Raw genomic sequence first — 23,357 nt, 5'->3', positions numbered from 1 at the left:
ACAACTCTAAGAACTAGAGAGCCATGCACAAAATGGGGCAATTTCTCAAGAAGCATGATGAAGTCATCAAGTTCAAGATTCTAAAGAAAGGTTTATTTGGATACCAATAAACTCTGTTGGGTGTCAGGTCTTAGATATATGTATCCCTCTAATCAGGACTATGCCCTTGTGTAAGAAGCATGATCTGATGTACTTCAGCTTCCTCAAGAGGAAAGCAGTGGTTTTTACCTTACAGAGGAAGCACCAGGACCAAACGAGCACAGCATGTGCTTTGAAACAGCAAAGTATTTCACAATCACAATGAAGGCATTAATATTAAGGTTTACAATTTTCATATTAAGATATAATACGGTTCAATTGTTTTTTATCTTTTATGTATCTCTCTCACATCGATGTTTCTCCCTCTCTCCCTTCTCTCTCTCTTCCTTCCACTCTCTCTAAAAATCAATGGAACAATAATATCCTCCAGTGAGGACTAACAACAACAACAACAACAAAATGAATTTTAAAATGTATGAATTTGCATTTAAAACTATTGTGAATGCTATTGTAAATCTTTGTATTTGAAAAGAAAATTTATTAACTGAATTGACTTGTTATATATATATATATATATATATATATATATATATATTTGACACAGAATTGCTCCAGGTATAGCATCATCTCAAAATAGTCTTAAGGGAGAGAGGTATGCACTAAGTATATTGAAAATTTCTAGATATAGTAACTGGTGGTGCTGATAATGGTGTCATCAATATAAACATCACTTGGCTTATGAAAAAGTTGTCTTACTCGAAACAATGAGTAAAAAGCTATAGTGTTGAATTAATATGGTCTCATTTTGAAAAAATGTATTTTAATACATAAGCAAAGTAAAGACTGAATTGCTTTTGATAAGTCTACCTTTAGAATTCTCAACCAATATGCTCCACAATTTGAAATTTTAAGTAACCTCAGCTCGAAACACATGCTAAATTATTAGGAAAATTAAAAAGACTTAAGTAAGACCTAAATCATGTATGTTCTAAAATACATAAATATGTAGAGAAACCGAAAACCTAACAGAAACACAAAATGGTGACTGAAGGCAAAGCTCTGGACCTGGGAAGCACCCATTCTCAAACAGACAGCACTGACCGGATTTGGGGGCTTGTGCAGTAACAAATTAGATGCATGTTCTCCACATAAAGCAAACTCCGTGCTGAAATACACAGGCTACAGCAGCACTCACAATGGAAGGAGGCTGAAAAAAGCTCCTTCCAAGAATTGTTGGGGCTCTGGGTTCTAAGAAGCTGCAGACCAGAAAAGCAAGATTCAAAACATAGCCAGCACTCTGGGACCTGAAACAAACTCAGCTGGTTCAATGATTGGATGAGTAGTACACCAAATATCACCCTGAGAAGAGATCTCTGGACCAGCAATGCAAGCCTTGATTCTAAATTGGAGCCACAGACAGACTTGAGGTTTTGCCTCACAACTGGATGGAGGAAAGGGAAGAGGCCAGGAAGGACAGAAAAAGAGAAAGAGGGAGAGAGTGGGGATTGGGGGAAGAGAGTGAGAGGGGGGAGAGTCAGAGACACAAGGAGAGGGACAGAGAGAAAAATATAATTATCACTCAGCATTAGTCAAGACACATGAAAGGATAAAATGATAAGAAAGAAAGCCAATAGAATTGATGGTCTAAAAATAAAACCATTTAATTTCAGAGTAAATTAAAATCATAAAATGGATTGGAGAAAAAATTTAAGAAGGAACATTTAGCCTGGGCAGGCATGGCTCAGCAGTTGAGCATCAACCCAAGATCCAGGAGATCAAGGTTTGACTCCCAGTCAAAGCACATGCTTGGGTTGCAGGTGCCATCCCCAGTTGGGGATGTGCAGGAGGCAGCCAGTCAATGAGGACTCTCTCATCATCAATGTTTCTCTCTCTCTCTCTCCCTCTCCCTTCCTCTCTCTGAAATCAATAAAGAGATATTAAAAAAAGATGGAGTATTTATTATTTTCACAAAGCTAAATAAAAAACTATTCCAATGAAAAATAAACAATCTATGATGAAAACAAAATAGGCCAAAATAAAACGAGAACCATTAAATAACAACAAAAATAACAAACAATTAAAAAGTCTTTTCCGGCCAGGGTGGCTCAGTGGTTATATGTCAACCCAGGAACCAGGAGACCATGGTTCGATTCCTGGTCAGGGCACATGCCCAGGTTGTACCCTCGATCCCCAGTGGGGGCATGCAGGATGCAGCTGATCAATGACTTTCACATGAGTGATGTTCCTTTCTCTCTCTCCCTCTCCCTCTCCCTTCCTCTGTCTGAACTCAATAAAAACATATATTTTTTAAAGTCTTCAAAATGGTGCTTGCTTTGGCAGTACATATACTAAAATTGGAACAATACACTCAAAATGGATAAAAGACTTAAATGTAAGTCACGAAACCATAAAAATTCTGGTAGAAAACATAGGCAGTAAAGTTACAGACATCTCACATAATGGAATTTTCACTGATCCGTCGCCTAGGGCAAAAGAAACAAAAGAAAAAATAAACAAATGGGACTACATCAAACTAAAAAGCTTCTGCACAGCAAAAGAAATCAGCCTCAAAATACAAAGGAAACCCATGGTATGGGAGAACATATTTGCCAAGGATGTATCTGATAAGGGGCTAATTTCCAAAGTGTACAAAGAACTCATATTACTCAACAAGAGGAAGACAAACAACCAATTAAGAAATGGGCAAAGGACCTGAATAGACACTTCTCCAAAGAGGACACACAGATGGCCAAGAGACACATGAGAAAATGCTCGACCTCACTAATCATCAGAGAGATGCAAATTAAAACCACAATGAGGTATCACTTCACACCTGTCAGAATGGCTCCATCAACAAATCAACGAACTACAAGTGCTGGCGAGGGTGTGGAGAAAGGGGAGCCTAGTGCACTGCTAGTGGGAATGTAGACTGGTGCAGCCACTGTGGAAAGCAGTATTGGGTTTTCTCAAAAGATTAAAAATTGACCTGCCATTTGACCCAGTGATCCCACTTCTAGGAATATTTCCTAAGGAACCCAAAACACCAATCACAGAGAACTTATGCACCCCTATGTTTGTAGCAGCGCAATTTACAATAGCTAAGATCTGGAAACAGCCCAAGTGCCCATCAGTAGATGAGTGGATAAAAAAGCTGTGGGACATTCACACCATGGAATACTATGCAGCTATAAAGAAGAAGAATCTCCTACCCTTTGGGACAGTATGGATGGACCTGGAGAATATTATGCTAAGTGAAATAAGCCAGGCAGAGAAAGACAAACATTACATGATCTCACTTATACATGGAATCTAAAGAACTTAATAAAGTGATGAACAAAATAGATTCAATGACATGGAAACATGGATCAGACTGATGAATCTCAAAGGAAATGTGGGGGTGGGTGGGAAGTGGGGAGGAGAGATTAACCAAAGAATTTATATGCATATATGCATAACCCAAGAACATAGACAATAGTGGAATGAGGGACTTGGGTGGAGGCAGGGGGAAGGGGTCATTGGGGATAAAAGGGGACATCTGTAATACTTTGAACAATAAAAAAGTCTTGAAAATTAATAATCATAAAAATTTATAGTAAATAATCAAAAACTTGAATGAACTCTACACTTCTCAGAAGAATTAGAAAATGCTGAGGAATTCTCATCAAGGGTATAGAATAGAAAGATAATAAATAAAAAATGACATGGAACATTCAGGTAGAAGTGTGAGGATATATTGAGATAGTAAGATATAGAATTAATAAGAATTCTAGAAAATAAAATAACAGAATTTTCTTTTCAGTTCAAGAAAACTATAGACCAACATTATTTATAACATAGTTTTTAAAATCTTAAATATAATGATAACAAAATTAATAATGTATATAAAAATATATCATGGCCAGTCAATATTAAATATAGGAATATAAGGATGTTTCAACCTTTAAATACAGATTAAGATATTAAAAATTAGGTTTATTGTTTCAATCAATATTCTGAGGCATTTGAAAAATTTATTATTCATTCATGATAAAAATCTTAGCAAACTGGCAATAAACCACCATGAGCAATGGAAGAGGCATGGAACAGAAAAGAAAAAAAAAATCTTTGCAAACTGCAAAAAGACAGCACTTCCTTAACCTCATTAGGCCTATTTATCAAAAACCTCTAGAAGAGTCTAGACGTAATTACATGGCCATTAGAAAGGACTAGGATGTCTGCCGTTACAGCATTCTTCCTTGTCAATCTTACAGAACAGAGACAGAAGCTGAGAATTTGCTAAAGAAGAGGAAAGTTACAGATTTACAGATTGTCTGCAAATGAAATCTAAAAAAAAAGAACACTATCAGAATTTTAAAAATTCAGCAAAACTACTTATAATATCAATATATAAAAATTAATACAGTACCTATAAATCAGCAAAACAAATTAAGAAAACAATAAGCATGGCAGCAACTAAAATTTTTAGACCCTTACCAATAAATTTAGCAAAAGCTGTGCAAGAATTTTACAGAGAAAATGATAAACCATCATTAAAGACCACGTTAAAAAAAATGAGACTATATGAGGGGATACACATGTTTGTGGGTAGGGGGACTCAACCCCATGATGGAGCTGATTTTCCATAAAGAAGATATAAAAATCAATTCTATCTGAATCAAAATCCCATCAAAGATTTTCATAACTTGACAAGCTGATCCTAAAGTTACATAGAAGCACAAAGACTTAAAAAGTCTAGATTTTGAAGGACAAGGAGGGGAATTCTTCCAAGTGAGATATCTGCTTGGCATTCGAATGATCTTAACGGGCATGTAAATGAGCAGGGACGAAGAAAGGATGGTAAGTCAGTGGGTAGGACCGAGTTCAAACAAGGACAGCGGCAGAGTTTCAAATGAGTGAGGGAATAAACAGTGCAGAGATCACTGACTGGTAACTTTAAGCTCAATAAAGAAAATTACGATGCGCTCAACAAGGAAGTCATCTTGCTCCTGATGACCAAGCTTTCTCAAGGCCTTACCACCGTGTAAAACTCTAGGAAAAACCCTGGAGTCAAAACGGCATACAGGAAAGGGTATTCGTGCCTCCTTTTGAAAGACAGGCCCCATTTTGAGTTTATAGATCCAAAATAATAGCAATCACCTTTAATGGATTATTTATAGTATTCTTGGTTCAGAATGAGTAGTTCATTAAGTCTGTCTTATATTTCTCTTAAAAACTCCATTACTAAAAGATTGACAATTTCACCCTACACTTAAATAAGAGCATGTTTAACTCTTTCACTGGCTTTCCTTAGTGGTAATCTTCATGGAATGCTTAATACTGAAAATCACCTCCTTCCTAGAGATTTAAAAGTCAATATATTTATATACACCTCCACTTTATAATTCTGCAATCTTTCTTTCCACTAAATCAGTGGTTTTGAATCTTTTTTTTAAAATGCAGTGTCCCATATGTTTACATTCATGCAGGTAAAGATGAAACATGCTTTGAATTATGCACAATTCCCGGCAAAGGCTGTAACCCCAAGCCCTTTTCACAGTTCATAACAGCACAGTGGGGTGTTATAACACCCAGGATGAGAGCCCACACACTAAATAACTTTATTTTTTCCACAAAAAGCAAAAAAGAATACCTAAGATGGTTATGATTTTTACCAAGTACCTTTTCTTACTGAAGCAATTAATTTTAATATATAAACTTTGGAATGCTTGAACAAAAAAATTCAGTGCTCATGATGGTTCAGTCGGATCCAATATGTTTCTGGGCAAGTAACTTTTTAAGGATAACTTTATTTATTTATTTATTTATTCAATCTTCACCGGAGGATATTTTTTCCATTGCTTTTCAAAGAGAGTGGAAGGGGGAGAGAGGGAGAGAAACATCGATGTGAGAGACACATCAATCGGCGAGAGACACATCAATCGGTTGCCTCACACTGGCCCCGACCAGGGTGGGGGATCAAGCCTGCAACCCAGGTACATGCCCTTGCTGGAATCAAACCCAGGACCCTTCAGTCTGCGGGCTGACACTCTAACCACTGAGCCAAGCTGGCTAGGGCATGGATAACTTTAAAACAAAGAAAAGAGTTGCAGTCGAATTGAGTCTATGAGGCATGGCTTTGAAGCAATCCTTTTTGGGTATTGGTTCCTTTCCCTATATTACAGAGAAAGACCATCACACTTATTACATGGTTATACGTCTTTAGTGGCAGGATTACAAATGTTTATCGGGCTGTGCTATAGAAACATTAGCATACTGACCGGAGGCCTGTTCAGAGGGGCTTCAGAGCACAGCCGCCTCTGCCACTCTGCCTATTTCCATGGGAAGTATGGTCACATAAAACCACATCTAGCTCTTTTAGATCCACTAGAAAAGAATGCACAATACCACTTAAATCACCTAAAATGGGATTTCTCCAGCCGGATTTATATGGCACAAAGCAAAGTTAAGCGCTGGCAGTTACTTTGTAAATTGGGACCGTATCCGAAACCAGAACTCGATGATTCAGCTGCCACAATTCACAATCGCATTTTATTTTTCAAGATGCTCTAAGATTAAATCCCTCATCTTGGCTTAAAACGCCTCCTGTTTAGATATTACAACCTAGGTCAGCACCATCTCTAGCACTTATGTTATTTGCAATTTGGAAAGAAAGCAAACATCAACTTAAACCATTTTATTTCCCCAAATGACAGGGATCTTCCATCGACATCTTGAAAAACCAATGAATAGGCATAGTGCCCTGCTGCAAACACAGAGAGAAATGAATAAAATTATTTTTGAAATCCATTTTTAGCTTTGGCAGATGGTCACAATAGCAGGTTAGAGTTAGAAAGTATTTCCACATCTATGACTGCCTGCTAACTTTCCCTGATCTACTTCTGGCTAAAGGAAAAAAAAAAAGTGATAATGTAAACAAGAATTGGAGAGGTGCTTGTGCCCTGAAGGAGCACATCTGCAGGACTGGATTAATCTCCTGTACCTTGCATTCGCGTGCTGTGTAACTCAGAACGCTGCCTCCACGGCAGGTTAACCAAGCCAGTACTGAATGGAATTTATTTCTCAAATAATAAAGAAGAAATTTTGGTTTCTAGGATGTCTCAAAACAAAGCAAGCAGCCCAAATGCAGCATATTTTGAAAAAAAATTTCTCATACTCACAATAAATAAAGGAAAACACTTGCTCAAAAATACTGTTTACGTATCGTAATTACAAATTCAGCATCAAAATGTTAAACAACTAGTAATTGTTGTAGATAAATGTATTTTTTGTAAATTATTTGCATCTGAACACTATCGGCTTGTGTGCTTTAATGAAAACACACTTTCTCATCCTTCTGATGTGTCTTTCTTATCAGACCCTAAATGTATCAGTATCACCACATAGGAAGTTTAGAATATACCCTAATTTCAATTTTTTTTAGTTGACATAATAAAATAGAAATGAGAATAGAAATGGCGTATGTCAAGAAACTCACCAGCGAAAAGCAGAAAAGATTCATTCTGGTCAGCTTCAGTCCCTTGCTGCTTAAAAAATATGACTGTCCCTTGTAGCTCTCTCTTGCCTTCGCAGCTGTTTGGACAGTTCTCATGGGAGATTATCACAAAGTAAAATCCCTGCCATAATCCAGGGATTCAGGGACCATTTTCAAATGAGATAGGTCTCTACTGAGCAAATGGTTTCCTAAATTAATAGGAACCCTGACTAATAAAATAAGAGAATGAGACCACAATCTGTGGAAACAGATTTCAAAGGCGGTGATAATATTCCTAAAATCTGGAAGAAAAATGCAGTGAAAACAACTACAGGCCTAGGTGACTAAATTGAAAATATGAAGCAAACCCTAAAATATATATATATATCTTCTTTCCTTTTAAAGGTGGCAGGTCAAAGCTATGTCTCTTCCCTATTTTCTCTTCCATTAATTAAGAAAAATGTTGAGTCTCTTGTATGGCAAGATACCAAGGTAAGCACATTTTTATAGTGATAAAATATACATAATATAAAATTTACCATTTTAACCGTTTTTAGGCATACAGTTCTGTGGCAGGGAGTATATTCACACTGTTGCACAGCCATTAATACCATCCACCGCCAGAATGTTTTCATTTTGCAAAACTGAAACTCTGTACCCACGGAACACTAAGTCCCCATTCGTCCCTCCCCCAGCCCCTGCCGGCCACCGTTCTCCTTTCTGTCTCTTTGAATCTCACTATTCTAGGTGCTTCATGTAAGTGGAATCACATCATATCTGTCCTTTGCTGACTGGCTTATTTTACTTGGCACAGTGTCTTCACCCGTGGTGTGAAGAATGTGTTAGAATGGCCTTCTGTTTGAGGCTGAATATTACTTATTCATATGTTGTGGGACATCGGGGTCCCTTCCGCCTTTGGGCTACTGTGACTAATGCTGCAGTGAACACGGGCATGTGAGTAACGTATTTGCATCCTGCTTTCCATTCTCTTGAGCACAGACCCAGAAGTGGTTTCTGGGACGTTAAACTTAGATCTTGCAAATATCTTTCTTCTTTAGCTGGTCCTGGGCTTATTTTTTCTTTAAGTAACATTTCTTTCTAAGGCCCTTGGAAAGGGCATCTACAGTTGTTCCTCTTTCTTTAATTTTATATTTCACTTCCAGGAATATATTGAAAGAATACATGCACCCCTATGTTCACAGCAGTGTTATTTACAATAGCCAAGATCTGGAAACAGCTTAAGTGCCCATCAGTAGATGAGTGGATTAAAAAAACCATGGCACATTTATACCATGGAATACTACTCAGCCGTAAAAAAGGAAATCTTACCCTTTCGTCACAGCATGGATGGACCTGGAGAGTACTGTGCTAAGTGAAATAAGTTACTCAGAGACAGACAAGTACCATAGGACTTCACTTGTGAAATCTAATGAAGGGAAAAAAACAAACAAAAAATTAGAAGCAGACTGACAGCTGTCAGCAGGGAGGGGGGTTAGGGGGTGGGTGAAAAAGGTGAAGGGGTTAAGCAAAAAAACAACAGCTCCTAGACACAGACAACAATATGGTGATTACCAGAGGGAAAGGGGGTAGGGGGAGGAAGGAGAGGGCAGTGGAGGGGTATAAATGGTGATGGAAGGAGACCTGATGTGGAGTGGTGAACGCACAATACAATGTACAGATAATGTATTATAGAACTGTACACTTGAAACCTATATAATTTTATTAACCTGTGTTACCCCAATAAATTCAATACGAATTAAAAAAAAATAAAACAAAAAAAATTTTTAAACCTGGGGAGTTACAGGGGCAAGTTTTTCTTTTTGACTATTATCAGTTAAAAATGCTTTGAATCCCATGTAACAGACGGGACAGAGTGCTTACTCAAGGAGAATTAGTCTTCTCACATAAGAATTGGTTTGTGGGTTGACAATTGTTGGCACTGATGCAGAGGGTTAGCGAGGTCAGAGTCAGGGTCACTGTCTGCAAGTGTCCTTCCCTTCCTTCTTGGCCGGGACAGACACAGAAGCCTGAAGCATTAAGTCTTCACCCAGCTGCTTTCAGATGAAAGAAAGACCCAGGCCAGCACCAATGTCAAGCAGCCCTCCGCGTTTGCCTGCCTTTCCGTTATCCCTTCCAACAGCTTCGGCAGCCCGGTAACTTCTGCACTTTCCCAAGTTAGAACCTTGGGGAGTATTATTTAAGGTACATTTTGAGATGTAATATTAAAATTTTATCAAAACCAAAACCTGATAAACTAGAACTTCAAGTCTTTTCCTTATAGTCTCTTTTAGAAGCTATATTAGTTTAAGTCCCAATATTTAAAAAAAAAGATTATAAATTTTCACACATTCTCAAAAATAGAATTGAATAATTCTTCCATATTACCATCACCTTTATTAAAAATTATCAAGATATTACAGCAGTTTACTTCATTTTTCCCATTTTATCTTTATTTTCTTTCCTACTTAAGTATTGTAAACCCCAGATATCATGTAACTTCTCTCTTACACGCTTCACTTTGTATCTCTAAATGTTTTTGACATTATCTTAGATAATCAGAATGCCATTGCTACACTTAAAAATTATTCCTTGATAACTTCGAATACCACCCTCCACTCCCCCGACAGAGAGATGGAGCCTATCTCTCAGTTCCTTGAATGTGGGCTGACGCTGTGGCTACCCTGACAAATGGATGGCAGAAGTGTCGTTGTCTAGATCTAAGCCTCGCCTTTCAGAGGACTGCCAGCTTCTGGTTCCTCCTTCCTGGCACCCAGCTGTCCTGTTGGGAGGGAGGCCTGGCAGCACATGAAAAGACCTAATGACGAAACATCCTAGGGCTCTGGGTACAGACCCAGAGCTCCAGGCTGACGAGGAGCACCAGCGTGTTCACCCCGAGTGAGGCCACCTTGGAAGTAAGTCCTCAGGTCCCAGAGGAGCCACCCTCGTTATGCTGATGGAGCAGAGCACTGTCCCCCGAGAGGCCTGGCCTAACTGCGAAATTGTGAGAAAATCAATTATTGTTGTTTTAAGCCACTAAGTTCTGGAGTGGTTTATTAGTGACAAGATAAAGTACTTTCCATAATTAAATTCCCCAATGATCTTCATAAAAAGTATCTTTTTATTTGCTCCGTTTGAATCAAGAGCCAAACAAAAAAAGAACATGTTACATTTGGTTACTGTTTCTCTCAGTTCTCTTTAATCTAGATCCCTCTCTCCCTCCCTCTCTCCCTCTCCCCCTCTCCCCCTCTCCCCCTCTCTCTCCCTCTCTCCCTTTCTCCTTCCCTCCCTCTCTCCCTCTCTCTCTCTCCCTCTCTCTCTCCCTCTCTCCCTCTCTCCCTTGCATCTAACTTTTTGCAGATATTAGGTCCTGAGAAATGCATCTCATTCAGAATTTTCTGCGGCTCCTTTTCTATCATTTGACTTACTGTCTGGTGTTTCCTGTAGATGGAAATCAGCTCTTTCCTATGAGTGGAAATTGGTTATATTCTGAACCAGCTCTTTACAAGAGCATTTCCTAGGTGATGCTGGGTGATATATTATATCCTATCAGGGGGCACTTGATATTTCTCACTTTTGCTCATATTAAGATACTTCCATCCATCGATTAACCAAATTTAAACATTATTTCATCAGAAGCTACAAAATAATGCTTTCTTAATTGTATGTCATCCCACAATAACTAGTAGGAAAATTTTGTAGCGTAAAGTTTCAGTCATCAGGTAGTGCTGTGGTGAACCTACAAGACAGCGCCTAGAGGAAAAGGCAAGGAGGACCTGACAGCTTCAGAGTAAGGAGTTCGTGCTCTAGGTATGTTTCCAGTGGTGCCCAATGAATCGCTATTTTTCTTCCCCTCCTCTCCCTTCCTCACCCCTGTCCTTCCTCTTTCCCTTTCCGATGACATTAAGAGCTTACAGAGTTTATATTACTACGCGCTTCAGTTAATGCCTTCATATGCTTTGTGATGCACATTGTGTCCTGTCTTGGCCGTGGAGCGCCTCTCAGTAGATGTGTTCTAGCAAAGAACAGCCTCTTCTTTGAGTTGTTTGAATTCCAGCACAACAGGACGTCCCTGGCTCACTTTGTACATTTTCCTCCTCAGATCTAGAGTCAGCCATTCATCTGAGGAAAGCTCCACATATTTCCATAGTTTCTGAAAGGCCAAGTCTGTGGGCCACGGGAATCACTGATCTTTTTTCCCTTCATTCTCATTTGCTTGTTTTAAGAAACCAGTTATTTCTCACATATCCAGCCCTATGTGTAATGATTACAGAGCTTGTTTCTTCAAACTACCTATTGGTAGTACAGTGTAGGGTCAGAAATATTCCGTCACATGGGCTCCTGCCAGTAGGCAGGAGGTGGTTTTGGGGAGAATCTAAAGCTAATACTCAGTATCTAACTTTTAAAATCTCTGCAAAAATTTGTCAGTACTCTTCACCTTGAAATTTTCCTCACTCCCGTGCCTGGTAGAATTAATAAAAATGAGGAAATGTCCTAAGATTCTTTTTGCAAAGGTCTCTGAGGTGTTTGACATTATGCCAGGACACCCACTCCTCAAAAGTCAGTGCTAATTCAAAGAAGGGAATAGGCCCTGGTGGGCACAGCAAATGCCCCTATTGCCTCCCCTCGCACCCTTCTCTTCTCATATGCTGAGAATTAACTATCTCCTCTCTGCTTCCTCCGCAGGCAGAGTTTCTGTGCATGGTAAGCTGACCACTACTTCACTCCAATAAGCAGTTATTGTGCAAAGAACACACGCTTCCGAGCCAGACAGGCCTGCACTTGAATTCAGCTTCGTACTATGAAATCTCCGACGAGTCTCTTCACCTCTGGGAATGCCAACTTCCACGTCTATAAAAAACTGATGATAGAGTCTGTGTAGAAGGCTTTTTATTGAAACGGATACCAAGGTATGTAAAAATAACCCCAGGTAGAATTCAGCAAGCTGTTCTTGTAAATTTGTTTGGTCACTTCTTCCAATTAAAGCGCAGACCAAGAGCTGCCACACTGACCGTTGCTGCCTCTCGGAAAGAAGGAGGGTGCGTGTCGGGGCCATGTGCACCTGGACAGAAGCCACAGGGTCTGGATTCTACACCCAGCCCCAGAAAGGAGGAACTCAGTGACCGCGCCTTCCCCACTCAGAAGCTTCTCAGCTGCTTCGTCTGCAAAGCAAGACAGACGAGTAATCTTTCTCAACCTTTTCTACACAACAGCACAAAAAGCTCATGAGAGTTTCCACAAGGCCCTTTCAAGTTTCCTTCTTCCTTTAAGTTGCTGGGAGGTGATAGCTCAGCAGGTCTAGAACCATTCCTTGCATGTAAGCATGTCACCATGCACCAGGTGGGACGCTCTGGTCTGGAGGGTGTCTGAAGTTGCTCTAGCTCATGATACTCATGAAGGATATTTCAGAGCCCAGAAAATGGTATTAGAGAGGTGGGGAGGAAAAACGCTTTTCAAGCTAGATAGAGGTAAATCTAACTTTTATATTCCCATCTTAAAGACTGCTGCATGAAATTATAGTACAGACCCCACCCTGTCCCCAGGCGGTGCTTCCTTAAATTAAATTGAAATAATTATGTTTTACAGTCCTTTTCATTGCAAAGAAATGTCTTAGCCAAATAAACAGTCAGTTAGTTTCAAGTCCATTTCTAAAAGTTCATAAACAAAGAGCAGATGGAGAGTCATAAATTTTAAAGCAAAATTAATTAGAATAGTGAAACATGAAAATACCTGCCATTTTGGGAATACCTCACTCATAGAGATGATTACTATTGTATCTATTAACTGGTCAACCCAGATAGCACTGTTTTCCCATTTTTAAGCACCCAGTATCAAAAGAAGAGAGACTGGGAAAGAGAGAGGGGGAAGTTAAGAAGTCTTTACCTATTTCAAATATATATATTCTCTATGTTTTACTCTAGAAGCTTGGTTGATTTAGCTTTCATATGCAACGTCTGTGATTCATCTCAAATTAACTTCTGTGTTTGTTTGGTAGGAGGTAGGAGTCAAGGTTCTTTTTTTCCCAGTCATATAGCCACTAGCGCTATCACTGAGAAGACCACTGACTCTGCTGGAGCACAGTGGCACCCTCACAGATCGAGGCACCGTTTTAGGGTGGATGTGTTTCTGGAACCTCCGTCATATTTCATTGACCTATCCCTGTGCCAGCGTTACACTTTCCTAATTACTATGGCTTTAGAGCGAGTCTTGCTATCTGGTAGTGGATGTGCTCCAGCTTTGCTCTTTGTCTTTAATGGCTATTCTAGGTCCTTCAGGATATTTTTTAAAGCATTAGGCTGAAAACCTAGGGAGAAGTTTAAGTTTCATCTTGGCACTGACTAAGACCTTGTGAAAGGCATTTGACCTGCCTCTCTCTCTTCCTCATTTGTAAAATATGCAGGGCTTGGGCTAGACAAACCCCAAGACTTCTGCATTTGTTATTTTCTAGCCCAATTCACACAGAAGAGGCATGCAACTGATGTTCATAAATAAAGCACAGGAAACCGCCCTTGGAGTATGGTTGCTTAAATGCAGCCAAATTTTTCTTCCACAAATATTATTTTAGACTTAAAATAATGTATTTGAAAGTGGGTTTAGACACCACTTGTTTAATATAATATCAAGGATTTAGAAATTCATTAAGTTCCTAAGGACTATTTAAGAGCAATGCAACAAAATGTGTAGGTTTCATTGAAAATAAAATTTAGATAACATGAGAAACATTGGCTCACATATATTTCTCTGTGATTAGGACAAGAATTTAAGTCTGCAGTCACTGGTACCACTTTCTCTCTCTAAACACAATCTTCAACCTAAAACACATCCCCTCTGTTCTATCAGACTAGCACCACAAGGTCACACTTCATTTGTTCTCGGGTATTTTCTTGTGTAATTCTCCACACTGAAACCAGTCTCCTGCTCTCGTTTTACCAATTCTATTTGTTCCTTTAAAAGCCACGACCATCTGGTCTTCCTTGAGTGACCCTCTTTCATGCTTCTCAGCTCTTGCCCTCATTCGCCTGCACTGTTTCATATTTTACCTATAAACACAAGTTGTATTGAACATTTCACCTTCGTCTCCCCACCCAGATCCTAAGCCGCTTTCGCTCTGAATCGTCAGGCGAGGAGCACTGTGTTGAGTGTTGCGCAGTCACATCCAGGCCCCCGGCAAGAGCGCCTGGGCTGTGAGTGCCTCCTCTGGCCGGCCTCTGTGTCGTCGCATTTCACAGCGACCTGGGGAGGTAGTCAGAATCCCTCTCATTCTGTAAATGAGGAGGCCGTGTTTATTACAACGAGGTGACGCTCTCGGGTCACTTAGAGTGTCCGAGTCTCTTCTTCCAGCAGGGAGGTGGAGATGGCACACACTGGTTTAGGGGCACAGCTGCTTAGTGGAAGGTGATGGGTAGGTCCCCAAAGGCAGAGTAGGAGTCAGGTGTTCTTACCAGAGAGAAGGGACCCTGGAGCTGGAGAGAAGATTGAGAGAGAAGCGATACGACCCGGTCAAGGCCGAGGCTGAGGCATCCAAGCTGCAGGCCTAAGCCGGAGAAGCGGAGTTTAAAACAGAGGCCAGACCAAGCAAAGTCTGGGTTGAAACATGGGACTGGGGCGGAAAAGGGAGGGGATGTGGCAATAGAAAAGAGAGCAGGTACTTGATATTCTTTGGCTGAATGCATAAACTACTCAATAAGTGAATGACGTGTTGGGATGAATGAGGGGAAACCTTCAAAAACTTATTTGGAGATTTGAAACCTAGGTAACTGGCAAAACGCTAGTAGCATTTCCTAGAGTTAGGGGAGTCAGGAGGACAGCGAAAGCTTGGGCAGCCCGGCCTGAAGTGGATCTGGGCGTGGGACACCCAGCAAATGTCCCACAGGCGACTGAAAATGCGCAGTGCGCAGAAGAGAACTGGAAATTGGACTTTGCAACTTACAAAATGTTTTACAAGCTTCATCCTATTTTCCAAAAAAAACAACCCCTAAGTAATAAAGAAGTTGGGCTTAAGAGAAGTTAAGTGACTTGCCCAAAATGAGACCGCCAATGGGTGGATGATCTAGAATCTGAACTCAGGTTTCCAATTGTAAAACCCAGTGCTCATTTTATTACATCACACTCCCCCTCAGGTAAGAATGAGTAAATACCCAAAATAAACAGAGAATTTCAGGTAATATTATTCCATTCAGGCCACAAATATGATACTATCTTATGCTAACATGAATGGCTTCAGGTGCCAAAAAATGGAAAGTTATCAAATACAGAAAGCAGACCCCTCCTTGGTTAAAGATATTTTTTTATTCATTCCAAGAGTTACTTGCTTGCTGCAATTTGCTTGCTGGTATGGACACAGCTGATAGCATCACCTGCCTGCCAAAAAAGCAAATGTGCTAGAAGCTGGTAAGTGGATTAAAACTTTGTGCCACAAATAATGCCCAATAGCATAGTAAAAAAATTCCACTTCAGCTGAAGATTTCTTAAAAACTCAAAAACAGGAGAAGAAAGAACACATTTAGGAAACTTCCTGAGGTAGAGGGTATAAAATAAATTACTCAATATACAAGCAAAGAAAATTTGAAAATTTACTAAGTAGCTGGAAGCGGGGGGGGGGGGGGGGGGGGCTGGGAATCTGAGTACTCCTGATTTTCTAGAACACTTTTGAGAGTTTTGTAAAAAGTAAAATACAATAAATTATTTATTAGTTATTTATTGCTGAATAGCTGGCACCGTTGTTTCTTTTGCATTCTGTCAGCCAAAGGAAGTCACAGTGCCAGCCCAGGCTCAGGTGTGAGGACATAGATGCTGACTTTCAACGGAAGGAGCTTCAACGTCACATTGCAGTGGCCACAGATACAAGAGTCAAATACAATTGTAACTATTTTTTAATGGTAACCTCTCTTGGCCTCAGTTTCCTTATCTCTAGGATTTTTTAGTTTTCTTTTTCTAATGCAATGATTCCCAAAACTGCCATTAAGGCAAATTGGAGGGATTTTAGGTAACTAACTAACTAACTAACTAACTAACTAACTAACTAAATATATTTACAAGCAACGTGGCTTGTAGTTGCTTTGCTAAGTATAAAGTCACTTATTAAAATGCAAAAAAGGTATATAGAATATAGAAGTGAAAGATGTCATAAAATTAAACATCATAGTATTGCAAGATGGAAAAGATTGAAAATGACTAGTTTAGCTGTTTGCAACACTAATATAAACCATCTAGGGGGATTAAAAATATAAATGTTAGAAATTGAACTGTCCACTTGATGTGCTAAATGACCCTGCTTGGTACTGGCTCATCACCAATATTCTACTCTATAGATGTGTCTTCATCAATAATTCAGGCTGTGAAAGTGCCCAGTGGTAGAATTACTTGCATCGACTGTTAACATAGTTTAAATTAAGTGGTTAATTGCTTCATCTTCTATTTCACTTGGGCCATAAAGAGTCAATCAATTTTATCAAGCCTAAACTTTAGCCAAGCAGATACTAAGAGAAAGGAGCCAGTCCACCAGTCAGTGGTGCTTCCTGTTCTAAGGTGCAGAGAAGCGGCCTGCTCTCATTAGAACCCCCAACGCAGGAGATGACTGGACGTTTCGCTGTTCCCAGACTGATGAGGAAACAATGGCCAAAACACAAAGTGTTACTGCCCAGAAATAAGAATAAATCTTCTCCGAATGCTAAAAAAAATGTGGAGGCGTTAATATTTTCTATTGGTTTCATTTAAAAATTCTATATGCGTTGTTGTTTTTCTACAGGCTACACAGTTAAAATGTCCAACCACTGAAATCTGGAGATTGCTTTGACTGGATCTTGCCTTGCTTGAAGCAGGTTGAAGAAGGCTGTCCCCCCCCCCCATCCTTAGGAAAACGTGGGAGTTTCACACAGGTTGCAGTTTACCAGCTCCCCAGCCAGGAGGGAAGAGGAAATGCTCGGGCTGCAAGGAAACCACTTCTTCATATCTGCCTGTTCATCGTCTCGGTTCTCAGGCCTCCCGCAGCTGTTTCTTGGACTTTAGGAAATTAGGCACCAAAAAGAAGATCTGAAAAACGAAAACCTGCTAAGTCTGTACACAGCAGACAGAGGTCAGGCAGAGCTATTTTTAGGAATAATGTTGAGAGCTCGGGGTTTTTTTTGTTTTTGTTTTTTTGCAGGGAGAGTCAGATGGACACTGTCAGACTGATCAGTGCACACATCTTAGGTTAGGGTTTAGAGAAGTTAGTAAATTGGTGTCAAGAAGTAATAACCTGCTTCACTGAAATCTAGAGCACTCGTTGACTTGTTTACTGCGGGAATGATGAGTAGTAATCCACACGCATGATACAGTCTTTTCATTTCCAAGAAACCTACACAATTTAGATCACATTAGCAAGGGGAAATTGCAAAATAAAATAAAAATGCGTTTTAGAAATAAGCTCATTTTCCTTGCATCCATTTTTTCCATTGCTTCCGAAAATGTTTGAAAATCATTAGCGGCGTAAACTTTAGAGTTTCATTTCCCAAATTGGCTCCCTTTTCTCCTCACTCCCAGCCCTCGGTTATATTTACCACCTTCTGTTTCTGTAGCACACAGCTGAAGGCCCAGGGTTGCATCTGCAGCAAACACTCTGACTTCCTTTAAGAATATGAGCTTTCAGGAATGCCGAGCAAAAGAAACAATTTCGAATACTAAGTCCCTCTTAGCAGCTTCCTGATTTCTTCCACCCTTCATTTGTCTGGCATATAAACAATTTCTCTTTACCTTGACAATGGAAGGTTAAACTCCTGGCTCTGCTCATGATTTCACCCCCTCCCCAGTGTCCCTTCTAGAACCATGACCTTATACGACTAACTGATGTATTTTCAGGCTCTTCACCTCTACTGGTTCTTTCACAGCAGTCTATACATCAAGTCACACCTTCCCTGCCTTTAAAAACACCCTTTCTGACCTTAATTCTCCTTCCATTAACCATCACTCTCTTTCTTCTTCCTTTCACAGCCAAGTTCTTCCAAAGATTGGTGTATAATCACTTGGTCACCTCATTTATTCTTCAATCTGCTACAATCAGAATTCTGTCTCCATCACTCTAAAGAAAATGTGGAAGGTTATTAATGATTCAGTGTTTCCCAATCCAACAATCATTGAGATGTCATCTCTCTGCAGCTGTTGCCACAGTGGATGGCCGCCTCCTCCAGGAACAGATAACCCCTCCTCCAGGTCTTCTGCTACTCGTGGACCACTCCCTCTTGGTCTTCCCTAGGGCTTCAACTCCACAGTTCCTTGTCCTCCATCACATCTCCACAGTGCCTCTGCATGCACCCCCACTCTCCAACCCCTAGTCCCCAGTTCAGTCTTCACAGTCTTTCCTTAGACTCTATCAACCCTCTCCTCACTGGTCTCACTCTCTTCCACCTCCACTTCAACTCTCCACTTGCTGGCAATGTGATCCCTCAAAATTACTTATATCTGAAACCTTTTAACTTCTTCCTAGCCCTCCTTATCATGTTTCTGTAGCTCACATTTTAGAAGCAGAGCCTGATAGCTTATTGGGAGTATAAGAAATACCAACCAGTAAGAAAGTAGGGAACTGATATGAGATGAAAGGCTGGAGCTTAATCCTGCTGGAATACTCAGGGAAATGCTGAAAAACTTGTATCTCGAGTTATCCCACAGGAGGGGGAAGTTGCTGGTGTATATACATATCAACTCCAGTTAGTCTGCTCCTGGGAGGTAGGGGGTCTCACTTCCCTTGGCACGTCTGGCCTGCCATGTGTGGCCAGAATGACCTACAAATCCGACAAAGCTCCCAGGCACACTTGAAGTTGGCACTGGAGCACAGTGCACTGGTCAAGGTACAAGAGATATGAGAGAGGTTCTGACAGCATCTGCTGCAAATGGCTTACAACTGTCATTTGCTTTCTTTATAGCACATCTTCTTACCCATCTCTTGTGGCATCCTGCCTCGCCTTTTTCTTGAACACAGTGCTCACACCATCATGAAAAACTTTGATCCTGTGTGATAGATTATGCTTCTCTGGTCTATGCTCCTCTAGAAAGCCCTCCTCCTCTTTGCTTGCGATTTACGCCTGGTAGCTTAACACCCAGGTCAATTGTTCCTCTGTCACTAAGCCTGTCCTGACACTCCCATAGGTAATAACCAGTGATTCCCTTGAATCCCCACTGTGAACTGTACACTTAGGAATCCTACAACCTTGAACACTTCCTTGCAGGGTATATGTCTGTCTACGCTATTAAATAAGCTGTTTGAACCAGAGCAGTAAATTCAAGTCACACGACTACGTACAAATCTAAAATACTATCACTTATTTTAGGTAATTACTTCCATAATTATTTGTAATGAAGTTGCCTGCTATACAGATTTACTTGTTGAACTAGGTAAATTCCAGCATATATGATTGACATTCAAATGTATGAACATCAAGTGATAGCTCGGACATTACATGAAGAGTTCCATTGTAAGAGTCAAAACATTTTAGCCTGGCCGGTGTGGCTCAGTGGTTGAGCTTCGACCCATGAACCAGGAGCTCACGGTTAGATTCCCGGTCAGGGCACATGCCTAGGTTGTGGGCTCCATCCCCAGTAGGGGGTGTGCAGGAGGCAGCTGCTGTTTCTCTCTCTCCCTCTCCTTGTCTCTGAAATCAATAAAAAATGTTTTTTTAAATATTTTTATAAAATTTTGAATTCTACCTTGCTTTTTGGAAACACTCACCTTTACAAACTAATAAGAAAACTGCAATGATAGAAAATGTTGAAAAACTAGCTAGTCCCCACCTGCACCCCCACACTCCCACATGACATAGCCCTACATGGTGGTAACAGCCCACATGGAACACGTGGCTCTGGGACAGAGTCACGTAACGGGGCTGGCACTATTCCTTAGTGAGATGGTGGCAGCAGTGTGTATTTGTCATTTAAAAGATGGATTAGGGACGTCCTGTTAAAATGTATGAAAACACAGGTTGTGCAAAAATGGAATGCTGCAGTAGCAAGGAGCATTTACTTCGAGTTAAGGAAGAGTCTCTGGAGGTGATAGGTTTGTCAGCTTATTACTGTCAGAACAAAGAGATCATTGTGACCTCTTGAAACCAAAATCAAAATCATCAATTTGAGAAAAACTGGGCAATAAAATAAAGATTCTTATTTTTTCATTGAATTGCCTCATTTGCATGTTGGGAGAGCATAGTTTGAGCAAATTTTATGGACTCTTAGGCATTTTGAGGTATAATAGAAAGAACATAAACTTGCAATAGAAGACCTTGGCACCTAGTTCCTGGCATCTCCTGTCAATAAACAGCATAATACCTGCTGTTTTAGGACCTGGCCAAGAATCTTAATTTTAAATAGTCTTTTATCAATCTCCTGTCTCCAGCCCAGCCAAACTGAATACTGACTGATAGTGACTAGGGAGAGCGCACAGCAGGGCTGCGCAGTCCTCACTGTGCTTTGGAATCACCTGGGGAACTTTTAAAGCCTGGAGAGGCTTGGACCCATCCAAGACTAATCAAAACAGACCAGACAAGAGTTTAAAATTTCCCCCAGGTGATGCCAATGTGCCTCTGGGTTTGAAAATCACTGACCAGCAGCATTGGCATCATCCAAAAACTTATTTAAAATGCAAACCCTCAGACAACATCCCAGACTTCGCCAAAACCGAAATTCTGTGGGTTGAGTCCAGACATTTGTGTTTCAAATGACTCTAATACTGGCAAAAAGTTAAGGACTAGCCATTCATTTCTACTGGTTCTTTATCTACAGAGTTTTTTGTTAAACTGGGCTCTAGCTTCCCACAGAAACAACATCACATAAATATTACTCCTAAATTTATACTTTTACTGATGTCCAATATAACAGCCTCTCATTAAAAGAGAAGGAAAAGCACATGGATTTAGAATTCAGTCATAGATTCCAAACCAGTGTTGTCTACTTACCAGAGTTTTGACATTGAGCAAGTACTGAAATTCTCCAAGTTTTAGTTTCCTCAACTTTAAATGGAAAAGTAGTACCTATCCTATGAAATGGTTGGGAGGTGTTAACCTAAGGCCAAAGTGAGAGGCAAATAAACAAGCATTTATTTGAGATTTTTAAAAATAGCTCTTCAGGAAGCACTGATTCAGGCAGAAGCCCAAATAGTGTTCCCATTCGAAAACAAAGGCAATGGGTATTGATGAGAAGGAAGGCATCAATAAAAGGAAGGCATCAATAAAAAGCATTTCTACTGGTGCAGATAAACCAACAGTGACACGAATTCTAAACAATGTTTTACATTTTCAGTTTTGGAGTTATCAGCCCAGTAGTAATAATAATTGCTTTCTGATTGTCCTTGCAAACAGTTCTTTGGGACACAGCTTTGCTTTAGGCCCAGTCCAAAGGTTACTTTAACCTGTTTTAACATCCCAAAGATTTGGGGCATAAGACAGACAAGGCAGTTCCTCTGGGATAGCAGCTCTGGCTCCATTTATCATTTTTTACAGAGAGTAAAATTAGGATATCAGTGCCTCACATATTGTAACATTCAGTAAAGGCTGGCTCTTAAAAAGAATTTTTGGGCACCCCTCCTCAGGGGTCCATGGGAGTTGGAAATGAGTCTTGCTCAAGTTGCAGGGGTGTGAGGGTGGAAGAATGTGGGAGAACTAGGCCCTAATGCCCAGTGGCAGGAGAAGCTTGCCTAAGAACTGACCCTCCCTCACTACCCCCATCCCAGAATGCAGACTTGCACTGAAAATGAAGTAACTGTTTCCTATAAAATCAGGGAGGAAAAAAAATGAAGGAAGGGAGGGAGAGAGAAAAGGAGGGAGACAGAAAGACTTTGTCAATAAAATATTGTTCTCTGGGTTTAGGGACAGAAAACATTTTGTGCATGGGTGACCATGGGCAGGTTATGTGCCTTAGATTACTTAGGTCTAATGGGATAATAAAATTCCTTGCTGGCTTGTTATAAGGATTAACAGAATTGCTATTAAAGTGAAGCTCTTGGATCAGTTCCTGGAACATCTTGCTTGTTAAATAGCTAGCCCAACTTGGGGAAGGAAAGGTGAGGCACTGACTAAACCACACCTTGATAGTGATTAAAAAAACACTTCTGGAGTGCCAGCCATGGGCCTTAAACATGTTCACTCCATCCCCCTTGATAATATTAACAATGACACTGAAGAACATTTATCATTATTGTCTCCACTAGAAAAATGATAAAAATAAGTCACAGAGAAGTTGGAGGGCGTGTTCACATCTCACAGCAAGTCAGAGGCCAAGCTGGGCTCACTCAAACCCAGTGCTCTGACTCCTCACTAGGTCTAGGGTGCCCTGCTCAGACGGCTGCTCCGTCATTCAGGAGCAACTCCTCCAAGACTCTTCCTCTTGCAGCCTCTCTTCACGCCACATGAAGACCTCAGTTCCCATCTTGAAGTGTAATTCACAGAGACCAAATTAATCTTAGAAAGAGGACTGGAAAGAATATCCCTACCCTACCCTGTATTTTTTTTCAGATAAGGAAACTCAAAGAGAGTTTAAGGAACTTGGTCAAAGCCATATAACTTATTTAGTATCAGAGCCACAGTGCAAACCCATTTCTCTTGACTTCAAGCTTAGCATCCTCCTTTGTATCCATTTTATTAGAGCAGTTTTGACAGGAGAGCAGAGGAAGGGCTAGGAAGTCAGGGGACCCCTTAGAAACACCGGGGAGACACAGCTAGACACAGCTTTGCCCACCAGTCTGCCAACGCATCCTAGATTGGCCTAAGCAAGTAACTTTTCAACACTTTCCAACTATAACAGCTAAAACATTTCAAATAAATTATTTAGAATAACTTAATTGATAAGAAAATTCATTTACATTTAAATTAGCTAAAAGTAACCTACATAA

The 23,357-nt window shown here is 40.3% G+C and overlaps 1 protein-coding gene across 1 annotated transcript in view; it reads right to left on the bottom strand.

The window, feature by feature from the left end:
* The window catches only part of SAMSN1 (SAM domain, SH3 domain and nuclear localization signals 1), a 157,226-nt gene extending 149,599 nt beyond the window's left edge, over positions 1-7,627 (bottom strand). The window contains exon 1 of the mRNA XM_016201741.2: positions 7,514-7,627. Within this exon, the coding sequence (XP_016057227.2) occupies positions 7,514-7,627 (114 nt within the window). The remainder of the gene's footprint in view (positions 1-7,513) is intronic.
* Positions 7,628-23,357: the final 15,730 nt, after the last annotated feature.

Source organism: Miniopterus natalensis, chromosome 6 (assembly GCF_054644295.1).
Source record: "Miniopterus natalensis isolate mMinNat1 chromosome 6, mMinNat1.hap1, whole genome shotgun sequence".
Classification (NCBI taxonomy): Eukaryota; Metazoa; Chordata; class Mammalia; order Chiroptera; family Miniopteridae; genus Miniopterus; species Miniopterus natalensis.
The sequence above is the reverse complement of the archived record's forward strand: the minus strand, read 5'-3'. Positions and strand labels throughout refer to the sequence as shown.